This window comes from Leucopleurus acutus, assembly GCF_964270905.1.
Source record: "Leucopleurus acutus genome assembly, chromosome: 16".
Lineage (NCBI taxonomy): Eukaryota > Metazoa > Chordata > Mammalia > Artiodactyla > Delphinidae > Leucopleurus > Leucopleurus acutus.
In genome coordinates this window covers 16,395,517-16,411,281 of record NC_139158.1, presented here as the reverse complement: position 1 = coordinate 16,411,281, position 15,765 = coordinate 16,395,517, and the positions used below count along the sequence as shown (strand labels likewise).

Genomic DNA, 15,765 nt, shown 5'->3' with positions numbered 1-15,765 from the left:
GGGAGACTGAGGCCCAGGCTCCAGATGGTCTCCTTCTCTCTGTACCACACCCCTGATTGGATCCACCCCCTGGGTTCACAGAGCTGTGGTGGAATCCCTCCCCATTCTATAGATGAGCAACTGAGGCGTGGAGAGAAGTGACTTGCCCAGGGTCACATGGTTTGCATAGAGACTGAGACCCAAATGGGCAGACAGGGACATTTGTACAGCATGCCAAAGGGGAATGGGGGTTCAAAAGGGACATTTAGTCCTTGCTGTGGTCCCTATGTGGATGAACAAAGCCCTGCTGTGGCCAGGACACCCATCCCCAACAGTCCTGTGTCCCAGCTCAGGGGGGATCACCTGCTAAGTTAGCCATCGGAAACCCATTTCCAAGTCCCCCCTTGATAGGGCTTGACAGATTGAGATCAGACCCAGGTGGAAGCCACAGACAGGGTTCAAGAGGCAGCCACGTGGTGCAGGGAAGGCTCTGAACTAGAAGGGGAGACTTGCATCTTGACTCGGGATCTGTCCCTCAGCAAGCCCAGCTCCTGCTCTCAGCCTCAGTTTCCTCGCTTGTAAACTAGGGTCAGGGCCTATTGCTTTGATTCTAAGCTTTCTTCTTACAAAAGGACCGCTTATTTTGATCCCTTGGGCTTACAGTTTGGAAGATGTCATGTAAGTGCTGGTTGCTTCATCTTCCCCACAAGCAGGCAGCAGTGTCAGGACAGCTGCATGCAAGCTGGTGTTGTGGTTGACTAGCAAAGGCAGATTTGGGGTAAACAGAATGACCGAGGCTCCAGGCTAGATCCCTAAGCAGCTTCGACCTACCAGCTGGAAAACAGAGCAGGCTCCCAACCCGCATCAGCACAGGATGGCTCCCACCCGCAAAGGCCTGTTCCTGTCTGTGGTCTAGGGCGTTCAGAGGCATCTCCCCAGCCCGCCCCTGCCATGGGTCAAGCTCATCGAGGCTATGGAGGGGAAGCTCAAGTGCAGGTCAGTTCAGCAGACCCAGCATCTGGTGACCAGTCACTGGAGTCTGAGAGGTACCAGAAAATAAAGCCATTTTATTAGTATTTTCTTATCTGCCATGGTGGCCTGAGGAGTGGGAGTGGAAGGGAGGGAGGCGATGCCGTTGGCCTCAGCCGGTGGTCCTCTACTTGGCCTGGACTGTCTCCTCCAGCCTATCCAGGCGCTTCTGTAGCTCCTGTACCGTGGCCTGGAGCTTCCTCATCTCTTCCTCCAACCGGGATACGGCATCCTGGGGGATACAGGGCTGCATCAGGCCCAGCTCCTCCCTGGCCACTAGGCCTCTTCCCAAGAGCCCCAGGGCTTGGGCCCTTCTGTCTCTCAGCCAGAGAGCTGCAGGCCTGTAAGCCTGAAACCTGTTTTCTGAGGCCTCAGGATTATCCACTCCCAGCCCCCAAAGGATCCCCAACATTGTGAGTTTGGGCTGCCCCAAATGCCAGCCTCTTTCCACTGGGTCAGTGACCACATCAGTAGCAGCCCCTGCCCTACCCCATCTTCCTGTCCCGATTCCCGGGCTCCCATCTGCCTCTCACCGAACTGGGAACGCCACTGGCCTCAGGTGCCATCCTCTTGCGCCCAGTGTCCAGGCCCCGGTTGATCCTCAGCTCCCGGCTCTTTGGGGGCACGTAGCCATCCTTGAGGGAAATGAGGAGGGGCCCGGCATCCCGACCCCCTAGCCACTCCTCAGCTGTGAGGGCAGCGTCAGGCCCTGCAGTGGGCGGGTACAGGTCCTCCTGGAACAGGTCCGACTGTGGGGCAAGGCCAAGGCTGGTTAAGAAAGTGGGCCACACCACCACCCGCCACTCCGAGAGCCCCGGGAGGGACCCTGGAGCATCACCTTTCTAGGCACCGTCATGGCGATGGGCTCACACCTCCGCTCGTGCAGCTTGTAGAATCTGTGGAAACAGGAAGGCGATCGGCACCCACAGCATGGCTGGGCTGGGACTGAAGCGCGGCGTGCGGTCGGCACTGCCCAAGGAGCACACTCAGGTCAGGGTCGGGGCAGTTACCTGGCAATCTCACACTTGTTCACCTCCAGACCACGTTTGGGCATGTAGCCCATGCCACGCTGGGACTCCTTGGAACTGAACATGGAGAGATAGTGCAGGAATGGGGCCTCGGAAGTGATCTCGAAGTACCGGATAGAGCTGTCACCCTGCAGGTGGTGGATGCAAGGGAGGATCAACACGGGCAGATGCCTCCAGCCGTGGTCCTTTCCCAGTCCCCCTGCCCACCTCGCTCCCCCGACCCCCTGCCCAACTGGGCCACCTTGCCACAGAGGTAGACAATGTTGGTGTCAGGGTCAAAGAAGGGCAGCAGGACACCGCTGCTCGTGTCCAGTTCCTGCAGGGACAGCGGCTCCTCCAGGTGCTTCTGTAGAGACGGGCAGGGGTTTATAATGAGCTGGACCACGTCAGGCCCAGGTGCGGTCCAGTGATGGAGGAGTGGGGTGGGGGGCTTATAGACCAACCAGCGGAAAACCCCATCTCGCGGTGGGTAAACTGAGGCCATGGCCTTCCAGCCAGACACTTGGCAGGGCTGGGACTAAGCCTGTTCCCCGCCGGGCACTCACCGTGTCCCACAGCGCCACCTGCCGCTCACTCATTCGGCTGAAGCCTGTGGTCAGGATGTTTCCATCTGACACAAACACGGCACGCACAGGCCGGGTCCCCTCATGGGGACGGTCCTTCTCCTGGAAGGAAAGGGAGGGGACCGGTCAGGCATCCGCACGCACCCCCTAAGGGCCAGGCCCCAGCTGGGAGTGGGTAGCATCTAGGGGCCTGGTTGGTGGTGGGTAGGAGGGGCAAAGCTCTCAGGGTCAAGGGTCAAGGCAACTCACAGCTACAATGGTGCCTTTGCGGGGCTCAATGATGCGGAATCGCTTGTCGCGGCAGGAGGTACAGATGAGGGCGCCATCTCGGCTCCAGTCCACGCTGTAGATTGTGTCCGGGTGCACGTCCGAGCCCAGTGTCAGCACGGCTGCCCCCGTGCCCACGTCCCACACCAGGATCACATTGTCGCAACCTGGGCGATGCCCCCAGTGTCAGAAGTCATGAGCCTCCCACCCTCGCTGTCAGGGGACCAGCCCTCCCTGCTTCTCCCCCCGGGCACCTGCACTGAGAAGCACATTCTGAGCTGTGGGGTGCCAGGCCACAATGCCCACGCGCTTGGTGTGGCCCTCCAGGGTGACGACAGGCTCCCGCAGGGGCAGCACCAGGCCCCCATCAGGGATCTCCCACACCTGCAGAGAAGCGGCGAGTGAGTCTCGGGGGCTCCGAACGTCAGCTCCAGTGTTGGAGCCCCCTCCTGGCCCGTGTGTCCCCACACTCACCATGACTGTGCAGTCCTCGGAGCCACTGGCAATGACATTATCATTGTGCGGGCACCAGGCGATGTCCAGCACTGGGGCCGTGTGGCCACAGACCATAGGCACGTTCTTGTCCACACGTCCAGTCTAGAGGACACAGCAGGGCCTCTGAGGGAGGTGCTTTTGCCCTCCAAACCCAATCCAACCTCCCCACTCCCCTCCACGAGGCACGGAGAGAAAAGCTGTGAGGTCCCTGGGAGGCAGAGCGGGGCCTGGGGTGGGAGGGTTTGGTCCTCTACCCCTGCCCCAGAGTTGTCTGGGCAACTCAGTAGTGCAGGATGGGCACAGGGGGCTGGTCCTGCCTTGCCGTCAGAGCCTTGCCAAGTTCCTGCCATCTCTAGCTCAGTTTCTCATCCATGCCCCACGGCCCGGTACTCCCACCCCAGCTTCCCCAGGTGAGGCCCCCATGGGAAGACAGGCCAGGGCCCTGGGCATGGGACAGGCTGGCGGGGGGTAGTTATACTGGGGCTGGAGTTCCCCAAGGAAGTGTGTGTGAATGATGGGGCTGTAGGGATGGGTCCTTCCAAAAGGACAGGGATGGGGAAGTCTGTCATAACCGGCCCCCCGGCAGGAGCAGAGGTTTGGAAATGGGCTCTTCCGGGGACAGCTGCTACAGCAGGGCTTCCTGTGTGAAGAGCGGGCCCAGCTCTCACCCCGACAACCACTTCCTCTTCTCTTGTTTCCATCGGACCTTTTAAGGTAACAACTGAGGGCCTGTCTCCCCTTCCTGTCTCACCACCCAAGAGCACAGGAGTGTGCTGGGGGTGGGGGTCAGCAGACAACAGGGCAGGGGAGGCGAGATCTGACGGAGGCCGGGTTGGGGAGCCGAGAGGGTCTCTTACATCACCCCTGCCTGTGAGCTGGGAACCAGAGCTTGCTGCATTCCCAAGGGCTCCGAAAGGTCCCTCCAAACCCTAAGAGCACTTGCCCAGACTCCATCCCAGCCCTCTTCGTGCTCCCGAGGGGAGAAAGGTCCAGGCTGAGAACTGGGAGGCCTGGCCCTGGGTCTGCAGGACTCACTGTACGTCCCTTCCCGTGTCATCTCCCCTCTAGCTTTAGCTTCCATCCGCCCACTGCATGTAGGAGCTGAAGGAAGCCTAAGGTTCACCTGGCTCAGCTCAACTTTACAGACAACACTGTGGCCTGGGAAGGCTTGGGGATAGTCAATCACCTCATTAGGACCCCCAGGGGGCCACTAGATGACCAGAGCCCCCCCACCAGGGCTCCAGGGGCTCACCTTGCCCAGGGGCAGCACCAGGAAGGCCCCTCCCCCACTGGCCTCACAGATCAGGGCCACGAACTTGGGGTTGACAGAGCAGAAGCCACTGTCCCAGGTGTTCTGTGAGACGCGCACGTCCTCATAGCACTGGTCAGCCTTGGCCGGCTGTCCAAACACGTGGCGGAACTTGCTGGAACGGACCACCTGCCGGCTCATCCTGGAAGGCACACAGGTGGAGGGCTTTTCTCCCTTCAGGTCAACTCTGACCTTACAGTGGCCCCCATCTCCCCCAGGACCCTCCTCAGCCTGGCAGTCATGGCCTCAGCTAACTTCCCCAGCATGTCTCCCCGGCCCCTTGCCGCTCTCCTCTGTAACTGACATCCTGCTACGCTCACACTTGCCTTGCCCACACCTCCTCACCCCTGGCTAACCTGCAAGGCCCACCTTCTCAACCCGCCCCAAGCCTGGCTTCTGTACCCTCAGCCTCCCCGGCAGAGCCTGATGTGGGGTAGCACCTAGTGCCGATTTGACCACAGAATGGTTGATGGACACAGAGCCCTTCCTCTCTGACGGGTCACACTCCGGGGCCTCAGTGCGACAGCTTGGAGGGTGGGTTCTCTCAGCCTCCGTGTCCAGACCTCACACCCTCACACCCACATGAGAAGCTGCCTAAAGGCAGGGGCCCTCCCCGCTTCCAGGCCCAGGGTTGGACATGCTGAGGGAAGCAGCGTGTAGGTTTGCCTGGGAGGCATGTCCTCAGTGGCAGGAGGGCTTCCCCAGCAGGTCTCTGGGCTCCAGAAACAAGCGATGGCTCGGGTCCCAGCATCACCTCCTCCACGCACCTCTGCTTCTCGCCTCTGCTTAACCAGGTGCCCTTCAGTGCCTTCTCCAGTCCCAGTGGAACTATCCTCAGGAAGGGAGAGGCCGGCACCCACTTCTCAGACGGAGGTCCAGCTAGGATGGTTTTCCCCCCGGGCTGGGTGACAGCGAAGCCAAGGGGCCTGCCTCTGGCTCCCCAGGCTCCAGGCCCCCATCCTGGCGCCCAACAGCATCGCCTTCCAGCTCACCGTGGGGGCCCCCCCAGGGCCTCTCCTCCACGGCCCCAGCTTCACCCTTTTGCCCCCCCTTCAGGCCTAGCCCTTCCAACTGGGGGCTCCAGCCAGCCTCGCCCATCCCGTGACTCTCCAAGAGGCTCCGGGGTCCACCCGCCCGGAAAGCAGGTGAGGAGCTTGCGTGAGGAGAAGCAGTCTGGGGGCAGGGGGTCCATCCCAGATGGGAAGCCTGGGTCTGGGGAGAGGGAGCCGCAAATCGGAGGTTGGGAGACAGGAAGCCATCGTGCTACCCCACCTCCTTCCCCACCGCAGGTACCAGGCCCGGAAACCACGGAAAGGGGAACTTGGTCTTTTCTTGTTTTGCTCTCAACCCCTTCCTGTCTCCAAGCTCAGGGCAGCTGCTGGGCTCACCCCACCCTGCCCCCGACTGCCACCCCAAAGACTCCCATTCTGGGGAGAGTCCGGTCGGCGCGTGTCCTGACCCCCGGGCTCCCCCACCTCCATCTTGGCTGCGGTGGTCCCTCACCCTCGCCCGCTCCCGGAGCTCTCAGACACGCAGACGGACCCTCCTCCGCGCACCCACACCCCAGGCGAGTCCCGCCACGCGGGGCGTGAACGGGCTCTGTCCCCGCCTCCGAGCCAGCTCGCTCTGACAGTCTGTCGGCCCCCGCAGAGGGCTTCTGCCAGGCTCCCGCCTGCCCCACAGGTGGCCCAGGGCAGCGATGCCGAGTCCCGTCCCCGGGCTCCAGCCTTACCTGCTGCTGAGAGATGAGTGACCCCCCAGACGGAGGAGGGAGAGGAGGAGGAGGAAGCAGCTGGAGGAGCCTGCGACTGCCGGCTGAGGATGCTCTTGTCAAGACAATGAATGAGAAGCGGCGGCGCCCGCCTCCTTAGGGGTGGCAGCGCCCCTTTGGGCGGAGCTCTTCAAGGGGAGAACCCTTCCCTCCGCAGAGGCGCCGCCTCGCCCCACCAGCCCGCAGCCTCCCCTCCCCTCCCCTCCCCTCCCTCCGCGGAGAAGCTCAGCGCCTTAGCTGCCAATTCGAAACCAAAACAGATGCTGCTGGCCCGTCGCTGACAATCTGATCTGCACTTTTTAATGTCAAAATGTAAAAAATACCCGTTCCTTCTTCCCTCCTTCAGCCCACCCCCAGCCTACTCGCCATCCTTCGCCTGGCATTCGTAAAAGGGCCCATCAGTCCTCCCAGCGGCCTTGGTACAGCCCCCCCCCCCCCCCCCCGCCCCAGCTAAGGCTATGCTTCCATCTCTTCCCCCACCGACGACGCTCAGGGAACAGGAAGGCGGGGGGACGAGGAGGAGGGAGAACCCTGCACCCACCTGCACCCAGGAAGCCTGGGGCCTCTCCAGGCTCCTACATTTACAAGCAGGTGGCCTTGGGAGAGTCACTTAACTTCTCTGGGTCTGTCCTCACCTAGGAGCACCTCTGCCTGCCTCACAGGGGCGAATGAAATAATTTGGTGTTATGGAGAGCCTCTTTGCGCAGGGGCTACGGAAGTGAAAAAGTCAGAGTTGAGTTCCTGCCCCAAAGAGCTCTCAGTCTACTGAAAGGAGAGGCACAAATAACAGCTCCAAGAGCTAAGTAGAGGCCGAAGCCCAGACTTCAGACTGAGAGGAAGGAGTTCGTTCCCATCCTTGGCATCAGAGTCTCGGAGGTAGCAATGCGGAAAGACCCGCTCTAGAATCAGACTGCTTTACGAGCTTGACTCCTGGCCGGCCGGCACACCTACTGAGTGACGTTGGGCAGGTTCCTTAACCTCTGTCAGCCTCAGTTTCTCTTTCTGTAACAGCGTCATACCTACCTTCTGACTTTATTGGAACAGAAAGCCTTCTGCACCTCATCCAAAGTGTAGCAAGCACTTAATAAATGTTGCCTCTCGCCACTGTTACTGTTTAGAGTATTGGGACTGAACCTGAAAGGATGAGAAGGGGCCAACAGGCGTGACCAGAGGAGGTCTTGTCAGCAGAGGGGCAGCCTGAGCAAAGTCCCAACGATGTGATCCTTCAGCCCCTGGTTCAAATCCTGCCTTCACCACAGCTTGGCTGCGTGATCTTGGGCAAGAGGTCTAAACCTCAGTTTCTTCATCTGTAAATGGAGGCTAAATATGATTTGTCCCGTCCAGCTTACAGTTATGAGGCTCGAGTGGTTATAAAAGTGTCCTACACACTTTTATTCCATTCAAGCATCCAATTGTAAGAACCTCTGTGTTGTATTTCACCTGAGAGCCTGCTACTGGACTGGACTGGACGGGGATGGGCAGGGATTGTGTCTCCAGCGGAAGTGATGAGAATAACGGCTGGCATTTACTGAGCACCTGCTGTGTGCTGGGCACTGCTCTAACACTATAAATACGCTGCACTCGCTTAATCCTCACAACACACCCAGGGGGCAGGTACCACCTCTAATGTAAAGAGAGGAAACTGAGGCACCCATGACCTTCAGTCCTGGGGCACCTCATTTCCAGGCAGAGGACAAGCACGTTGTGAGGGGCCTGAAAACCATGCCCCCTGAGGCAGAGCCTGACAGGCATGGAGAGGGAAAGGTGGGGATGTGCAGAGGCTACTCTCTCATTCCAGCTGGCCTGCTGTGGGGCGGGGGGCACAGACGCGAGGCTGGTAGTGGAGGTTGTGAGGCAGCAGCTGTCCCAGCAAAGCAAGAGTGAGCGTTAGTTCAGTAGTGGGTGCTGGAGGGCCCTGCCATGCGGCTCTTCATGTGATTAAGGTGAGGCTGATCCTTCCTGCGAGGGGTGTTGGGAGGGTGTTCCTGCCAGATGCCACTGGACCAGCATCTTACCATCCCCTCTTTCCTGGAGGCTGCATCTGGGTTTTCCTTGAAGAAACCAACCTTTATGCACTGGCAATCCTTGAGGTTTGAGAGGGTGTCCAGGGTAGGCACACAGTCCACGTTTCCCCAGTCAAAGCTACCTTTTTTGACTGGTTCAGGGGTGGACACTTAAGTCTATGCATGCAGAAGCAGATTCACTGGAGCTGCTAGGAAAAAGAGCCCTCTTTCCACTGGGGGTTAGTAAGCTAAAAGGCTGGAAGCCCAGGACTACTAGTGACCATCTTGACACCATGCAGGAAAAGCCACCCAGAATGAGCCCACACAGAGGACTGCAGACACAGGATATGAAGACAGCCATACTCTTGACATCATTTGAGTATCGGGATCAAGCTGTGCCTGAGTCCCTTAACCTTTGATAAGTTCCTTTTTCCACATAAGTCACTACGTTTGAGTTGGTTTCTGGCATTTACAGTTGAAAGTGTTCTGACTGGTACACCCAGCGTGGAGGGAGACAGGACCGGAGGCCCTTCCAAGGTGCCAGATACACAGAGTAAAGAGGGACTGAAATGCTGAGCACGGGATAAAGTTCAAACTCCTTAGCAAGGCCCACAAGACCTCCTCTGGTCTGTCCTGCCCTAAAGGTCTGTAGAGCATGATGGAGTCAGCCCCAGAGAATCTTTCCTTCATGGTTCTCCTGCTGCCCCAGCACAGTGATGTTTCCTCACCAGTAAAGGTGCACAGCGCTGCTCACTTACACTAGAGTGTGTACCCATCACCGAGCTTCAACAAGTACCAACACATGGCCAATACTCGTTCATTCCTTCTTCCACATTATTTCCTTGGCATGTATTAAAAGAAATCCAAGACATCATAGCATTTCAACTTAAGTACTTCTGCATCTATTTCCAACAGATAAAGACTTTTAAACTCTTAGAGTTTGTAATAAAATTGCATTAACTTTATAGATTAATTTGAGAAGGATATTAGGACTTCCATCCATGAATATAGTGTATTTCTCCATATATTTATGTCTTCTTTTATGTCCCTTAATATGATTTTATAATTTTCTCTATAAAGGTCTAGTATATCATTAAATTTCTCTCCCCCCCCCATAGGTGTATTATAGTTTTGTGGCTATTTTGAATGGATTCTTCTCATTCTAGTTGTAACCTTATTTTATTTCCTTTCAAAAATCAACTTTATTTACATACAATAAAATACATCTTTATTCCCATACAATATAGAACACTCAGTTTAAGTGCATGGTTCAATTAGTTTGGACAAATGTATATATACCCAAGTAATTACCACCATAATCAAGATATAAACTATTTCCATCACTCCTAAAAGTTCACACCCTTCTACAATCAGTTTCCCCCCTCAGACCCCGGCAACCACTGACCTGCTTTCTGTCAGTATAGATTAGTTTTGCCTGCTCTAGAATGTTCCATACAAATGAAATCATACAGTATGGGTCTGTCTTTTTCCACTCAGCATAATGTTTTGAAATTAATCCATGTTATTGTATGTCACATGAGGATTTTTATTTTACCCGAGCACAATACCACTATGTAATACATAATTATACCTAAAATGTTTAGCAATAATTTCTTATTTTTTTAATTTTTTAATTTTTTTTTTTTTTTGGCCGCGTTGTGTCTTTGTTGCTGCACGTGGGCCTCCTCTGGTTGTGGCGAGCGGGGGCCACTCTTCGTTGCGGTGTGCGGGCTTCTCACAGCGGTGGCTTCTCTTGTTGTGGAGCACGGGCTCCAGGTGTGGGGGCTTCAGTAGTTGTGGCGCACGGGCCCAGTTGTTCCGCAGTATGTGGGTTCTTCTCCAACCAGGACTCAAACACGTGTCCCCTGCGTTGGCAGGTGGATTCCTAACCACTGTGCCACCAGGGAAGCTCTCTTATTTTTTAAAAAAATATTTATTTATTTTTGGCTGCGTCGGGTCTTAGTGGCGGCACATGGGATCTTTTGTTGCGGTGCGCGTGCTTCTCTCTAGTTGTGGTGTGCATGCTCAGTATTTGCGGTGTGTGGGCTTAGTTACCCTGCGGCATGTGGGATCTAGTTCCCCAACTAGGTAACGAACCCGCGTCCCCTGCACTGGAAGGTGGATTCTTAACCAGTGGACCACCAGGGAAGTCCCTAGCAATAATTTCTTAACATCATCTAATTCCCAATTTATGTTCAAATCTCCATGATTACCTAAAAAAAGAAAAGAAAAAGAAAAAAAGAACCCAGAAATGACTCTTAACATCACCAAAAGTAGGACACCCAGATATTACAGGCCTCCCATAAAATGATATAATAAGTATGTAGCGTCACCTTTGCAGTATTCTTGCCAAAATCATCACCATCATCATCGTCATCATCACCAGCCAGAATCTAATGGAGCCTCTAGATCTAGCTATTAGTTTATAGGAAATAAAAAGGATAGAAGAGGGCTTCCCTGGTGGCGCAGTGGTTGAGAGTCCACCTGCCGATGCAGGGGATACGGGTTCGAACCCAGGTCCGGGAGGATCCCACATGCCACGGAGCAACTAAGCCCGTGCACCACAACTACTGAACCTGCGCTCTAGAGCCCGTGAGCCATTAATGCTGAGCCCACGTGTCACAGCTACTGATGCCCGCGCGCCTAGAGCCTGTGCTCCACAACAGGAGAAGCCACCGCAATGAGAATCCCGCACACTGCAACGAAGAGTAGTCCCCACTCTCTGCAACTAGAGACAGCCCGCGCGCAGCAACGAAGACCCAATGCATCCAAAAATAAAGTAAAATAATCCTAGCGGGCATTCAGTGAAAAAAAAAAAAAAAAAAAAAAAGGATAGAAGACCAGGTTAAACAATACCAGGAGGAAGCAATTACCTAAATCTGTAATGTAGAAAATTTTATAGGATAAACGATCTGGCTTCAACAAATAAATGGCATTCAAAGGAGGGGAAATATATTAAAAGAGCCTTAAGAAACATATCAACTAACGGTAACATGTGAACTTTCTCTGGATCCTGATTCAAACAAATCAACTGTAAAAGGAGATTTTTTGTTTTTTTTAAAGCATGAGTTTTAAAGCAGGGAGACCCTGGTTTGTTTATTCATTTATTTATTTTTGTCTGCATTGGGTCTTCGTTGCTGCGCGTGGGCTTTCTCTAGTTGCAGCGAGCGGGGGCTACTCTTGGTCGCAGTGCTCAGGCTTCTCATTGTGGTGGCTTCTCTTGCTGCAGAGCACGGGCTCTAGGCGCACAAACTTCAGTAGTTGTGGCTTGCCAGCTCTAGAGCTCAGGCTCAGTAGTTGTGGCACATGGGCTTAGTTGCTCTGTGGCACGTGGTATCTTCCCGTACCAGGGCTCAAACCCATGTCCCCTGCATTGGCAGGCGGATTCTTAACCACTGTGCCACCAGGGAAGTCCCTAAAAGTAGATTTTTAAAAATTAGATTCCGTCACTTACAACCAAGAGTCCTGAATGCTCCAAGCAGCACTGGGTCCTTGGTGCTGCACCAACATTCCATCACCGAAGAGTCTCAAGAGCTCTGTGACGTGTTTTATTGTCCCTCTTTTACAGATGACCAAAATGAGGCTCACAGGCAGTAAATGACCTACCCACAGTCACACAAACTGGGATCCAAACACAAGTCTGCGTGACCCTTGAAACCCATGAGTCCATTCACGGTTTCCAGTTGTTTTGCCGAAAGCCTGCTTTCGGTTTTTTTTTTTTTTTTTTTTTGCGGTACGCGGGCCTCTCACTGTTGTGGCCTCTCCCGTTGCGGAGCACAGGCTCTGGACACGCAGGCTTCGCAGCCATGGCTCACGGACCTAGCCGCTCCGCGGCACGTGGGAATCCTCCCAGACCGGGGCACGAACCCGTGTCCCCTGCATCGGCAGGCGGACTCTCAACCACTGCGCCACCAGGGAAGCCCCTGCTTTCGCTTTTAAGGTTCGTTGGATTTGTTGACAAAACAACCGCTCGTTTCACACAAATAAACAGCTTTAATCAATTCTTTAATGAAAGGTGATTTAACTTAATTTTAATATACAATCTTTAGAAGGAAAGGAACAAAAATATTAGAGAAACATAACAGGGTATCTACATCACCGAATTGGGCCAACACCTACTTCCAGATCCAAGTAACAGCTGGGAAGTCCCAAGTGACAGCGATCTGGAGCCCCAGTTGGGAAAGGTCCCGGGCGGTCCGTACACCCCACGGGTGAGACTTCAGATTGGAGTTCTGGGGGCTTCCGTTTATAATTCCAGGCCGCAAACTGATATGATCAGTTTGCGTGCAAAGATGGAGGTCTGAGTTTACTTTAATAATGCTGTTGGTTTCACCATGTGGCTCACAAGATTTTCCAGACCCTGGGGGACTGGCCAGATCCCCAGGGCTCAAGGAATTCCAAGACCCACTCCCTTTCTTATCGTAAGCGCTGCTTGACTTGCTAGCAGCAATTGTTGCGTGTGCAAGTAAGCCCGCAGTCCAGGCAGGGTTACAGGTCGGCCAGAGGCCTGCTTCTGCCTCTGAAGCCTGAACAAGACTGCTTTATTAATTTCCCCAACACCAGTCGACCTCTCGAAGCAGAGGAGGGCACAAAAGCCAAGAGCAGTGGGATCTGGAGGGCGAACCAGGATGGAAGCATGGTCCGTAGATGGTGGTGGAACGGGTGAATGAAATTACACTTATACTGGGTCTTGAATAAGAGTTTGCCAAGCAGAGAAGAGAGAGGAAGAAAAGCGAGGAAGGGACAATGACGTTTTAAGGGAATGATGAGCTCTTCACCATGGCTGGAGCTCAGGGGCTTGGGATGAAAGGGAAAGTGGTGAAGCTGGGAAAATCCCCAGGAGGCAGCTCATGAGGGACCTCAAGCTGTGTCTTCTCAAGGAGTTTGCTCCCTATGCAAGTCTCTAAGTAAAGAAGTGACAGGGTCTCATTTGCCAGAAGTTACTCTGACAGCCTGGACCCTGCCCCTCTGGCCCCCAGGCCTGCTCACAGTTGTGGTCCCCCATCCACCTTCAGGCTCCGCCCTGACCCACATTCAGGAACCATCCTGACCTTAAGCAGGAGGCACGTAAACATGCCTTGTCCACAGGCTCAGGTCTAAGCCAACCTTGCCGGCCACTTCTCGCCAGCCACCTCCTCAGGCTGCCTTCCTTACCTTTATGAGATGATCACTGCTCCTATTTTATGGAGAAAAGAGGCAAGAATTCTTTCAACCCCTTTACTCCCAACAGCAACAACATCTCCAGCTCCTAGAAACAACCATAGGCTGTCGTTACAGGGGAGGTGTCCTCCTAGGGCCCAAGGCTGATGCCTCCCTCTTGGGACACATTCCTTCCCACTTCCTCAGTGACCTCACTCCATCGTTTAACCCCTTTCTCCTGCACTGCCAAGTTCTCCTCTCCACAGACCCTCTCTCTTCAGTATCTAAAAACAAGCTGAGTTCCCCTGTGTCTTTGGGGGAACCTCTCTCAACTTGGCAACCTCAAACCACTTCCCTATCTCTGTCTTACCGTTCACAATCAAGTTTCTTGAAAGAGTTGTTTACACTTACTGTCTTCACTTCCTCATTTCCTACTTAGTCTCATGAGTCTGGCTTCTGTTCCCACCTTTCCGCACAGACGTGCCCTTGCCTCAGCCGCCAGTGATCTCCTGATCATTACATCAAATGAGCACGTTCTGGTGATCATCTGATGCTACCTACCACTCCCTTCCTCTAGAATCTTTCCTTTCTTTTGTGTCTGGGCCCCACCATCTCCTGGTTCCCTTCTTTGCTCTGAAGTTTTCTCTCAGTCCCCTGCAGGGTGTCTCTCCCTTTGCTTAACACAACTGTCTGTAGGATGCTCCCAGGACACCACCTCTTCCAGTGCACGCAATCTCCCTACACCATCTCTTCCACATCCACAAGTTCAAACTCTGACAGTCCCCAGTCTGTCTCTGTGGCTCAGTCCTACTGCCTGTGCTCCCTAGTTCTGACTAGCAACTCCATGGCTCAACCAGCATGTCCCATTAGGACCTCAGGGAGAGCCTCACAAGAGGAGAAAGTCTTGACCTTGAATCTCTCCCTTTCTCTCCATGCCCACCACCACCGCCTGAGCTGTGCTGCTTGGACCATGGTGCTAGCTCCCTGACCGATCGCCTTCTTCTGATTCATCTTCTACCAGGGACTGGTTTCGTGGAAGACAATTTTTCCACAGACCAGGGCGGGAGGGGATGGGTTTGGGATGATTCAAGCACATCACATTTATTGTGCACTTTATTTCTATTACTTAAATTATTGTAATACATAATAAAATAATTATACAACTCACCATCATGCTGGCAGGAGGCGGAGCTTAGGCGGCAATGTGAGCGATGGGGAGCGGCTGTAAATACAGATGAAGCTTCACTTGCTCGCCCTCCGCTCAACTCCTGCTGTGCAGCCCGGTTCCTAACAGGCCATGGACCGGTACCAGTCCGTGGTCCAGGGGTTGGGGACCCCTGTTCTACAGCATCACTAGAGTCACCTCCCCAGTCATACTATGCCGACCTTACAAAACGCTACCAGCTCCTGAACATTTCTGGGAAAACACTGAAAATCCCTCAGCATGGCATCAAAAGCCCTTCATGATCTTCCCCCATCCACCCTCTGGCCTTGCTGTTCGTCATCACCCAAGCTCAACATGCTCCCTCACTCCTCTGGTCCAGAGGCTGAGCTCTCGGATGTCTACAAGGGAAGGAGTGGAGGTGGGTGTTCCAGTTACCTGTACGGAGTAAACCATTCCAAAACTTGGTGACTGAAAATGATAACTGCTTTATTAGCTCTCATTATTTTAGAGTTTGGAAAGGGAGTGTCCTGAGAGAATGCTCCAAGAGGATAGGCCTGTGATTTGCATAGGGTTCCTTCCACCACATTCTTTTAGTTAAGCAGTTACAGGACCAGCCCAGATCCCAGGAGAGGGAAGATTAACTCCTCCTTTTGATGCACAGAGTTACAAAGAATTTGCAGCCATCTTTAAGCCACCATGGGTAACACGAATTGCTGATGCAGGCCAGGTGAGTTCTCATAGGGACTGGAGGGACGGCAGCTGCTCTAGCCCTTTGTCACTGGGCAAGAATGAGGGCACTGTGAAGCTAAACCTTCTGGTGCTTCTGGTTTTTCAAGACAAGTTAGAAATATAGATTTTTAAATGAAAGCTCCAGATCTTTTTACATTGGCAACCAATTCAAAACTTTCTAAAAATGTTAGATGAGCAAAATTAAATATATCTTTGGGGCTTTCCTGGGGGCGCAGTGGTTAAGAATCCACCTGCCAATGCAGGGGACACGGGTTCAAGTCCTGGTTT

General features: G+C 54.1%; 1 protein-coding gene across 1 annotated transcript; it reads right to left on the bottom strand.

Annotated features, from left to right (window-relative positions):
* Positions 1 to 1,026: 1,026 nt before the first annotated feature.
* On the bottom strand, positions 1,027 to 6,494 carry CORO1A (coronin 1A). Its single transcript, XM_082856235.1, has 11 exons — positions 6,403 to 6,494; positions 4,614 to 4,812; positions 3,341 to 3,463; positions 3,121 to 3,250; positions 2,849 to 3,033; positions 2,582 to 2,701; positions 2,278 to 2,382; positions 2,019 to 2,164; positions 1,847 to 1,904; positions 1,542 to 1,757; positions 1,027 to 1,240 (listed from the first exon to the last, which is right to left on the bottom strand). The coding sequence occupies exons 2-11, from the start codon at positions 4,809 to 4,811 to the stop codon at positions 1,136 to 1,138; spliced, it is 1,386 nt and encodes a 461-aa protein (XP_082712361.1). The 5' UTR covers position 4,812; positions 6,403 to 6,494; the 3' UTR covers positions 1,027 to 1,135.
* Positions 6,495 to 15,765: the final 9,271 nt, after the last annotated feature.

Bases quoted from the DNA above. Each gene is read 5' to 3' on its own strand.
- CORO1A (XM_082856235.1), bottom strand. From the start codon at position 4,811: ATGAGCCGGCAGGTGGTCCGTTCCAGCAAGTTCCGCCACGTGTTTGGA. The intron at 3,464-4,613 runs GTGAGCCCCTGG...TGTGTCCTCTAG, and splicing joins TGGTGCTGCCCCTGGGCAAG to ACTGGACGTGTGGACAAGAA. The intron at 2,383-2,581 runs GTGAGTGCCCGG...CCGTCTCTACAG, and splicing joins AGGTGGCGCTGTGGGACACG to AAGCACCTGGAGGAGCCGCT.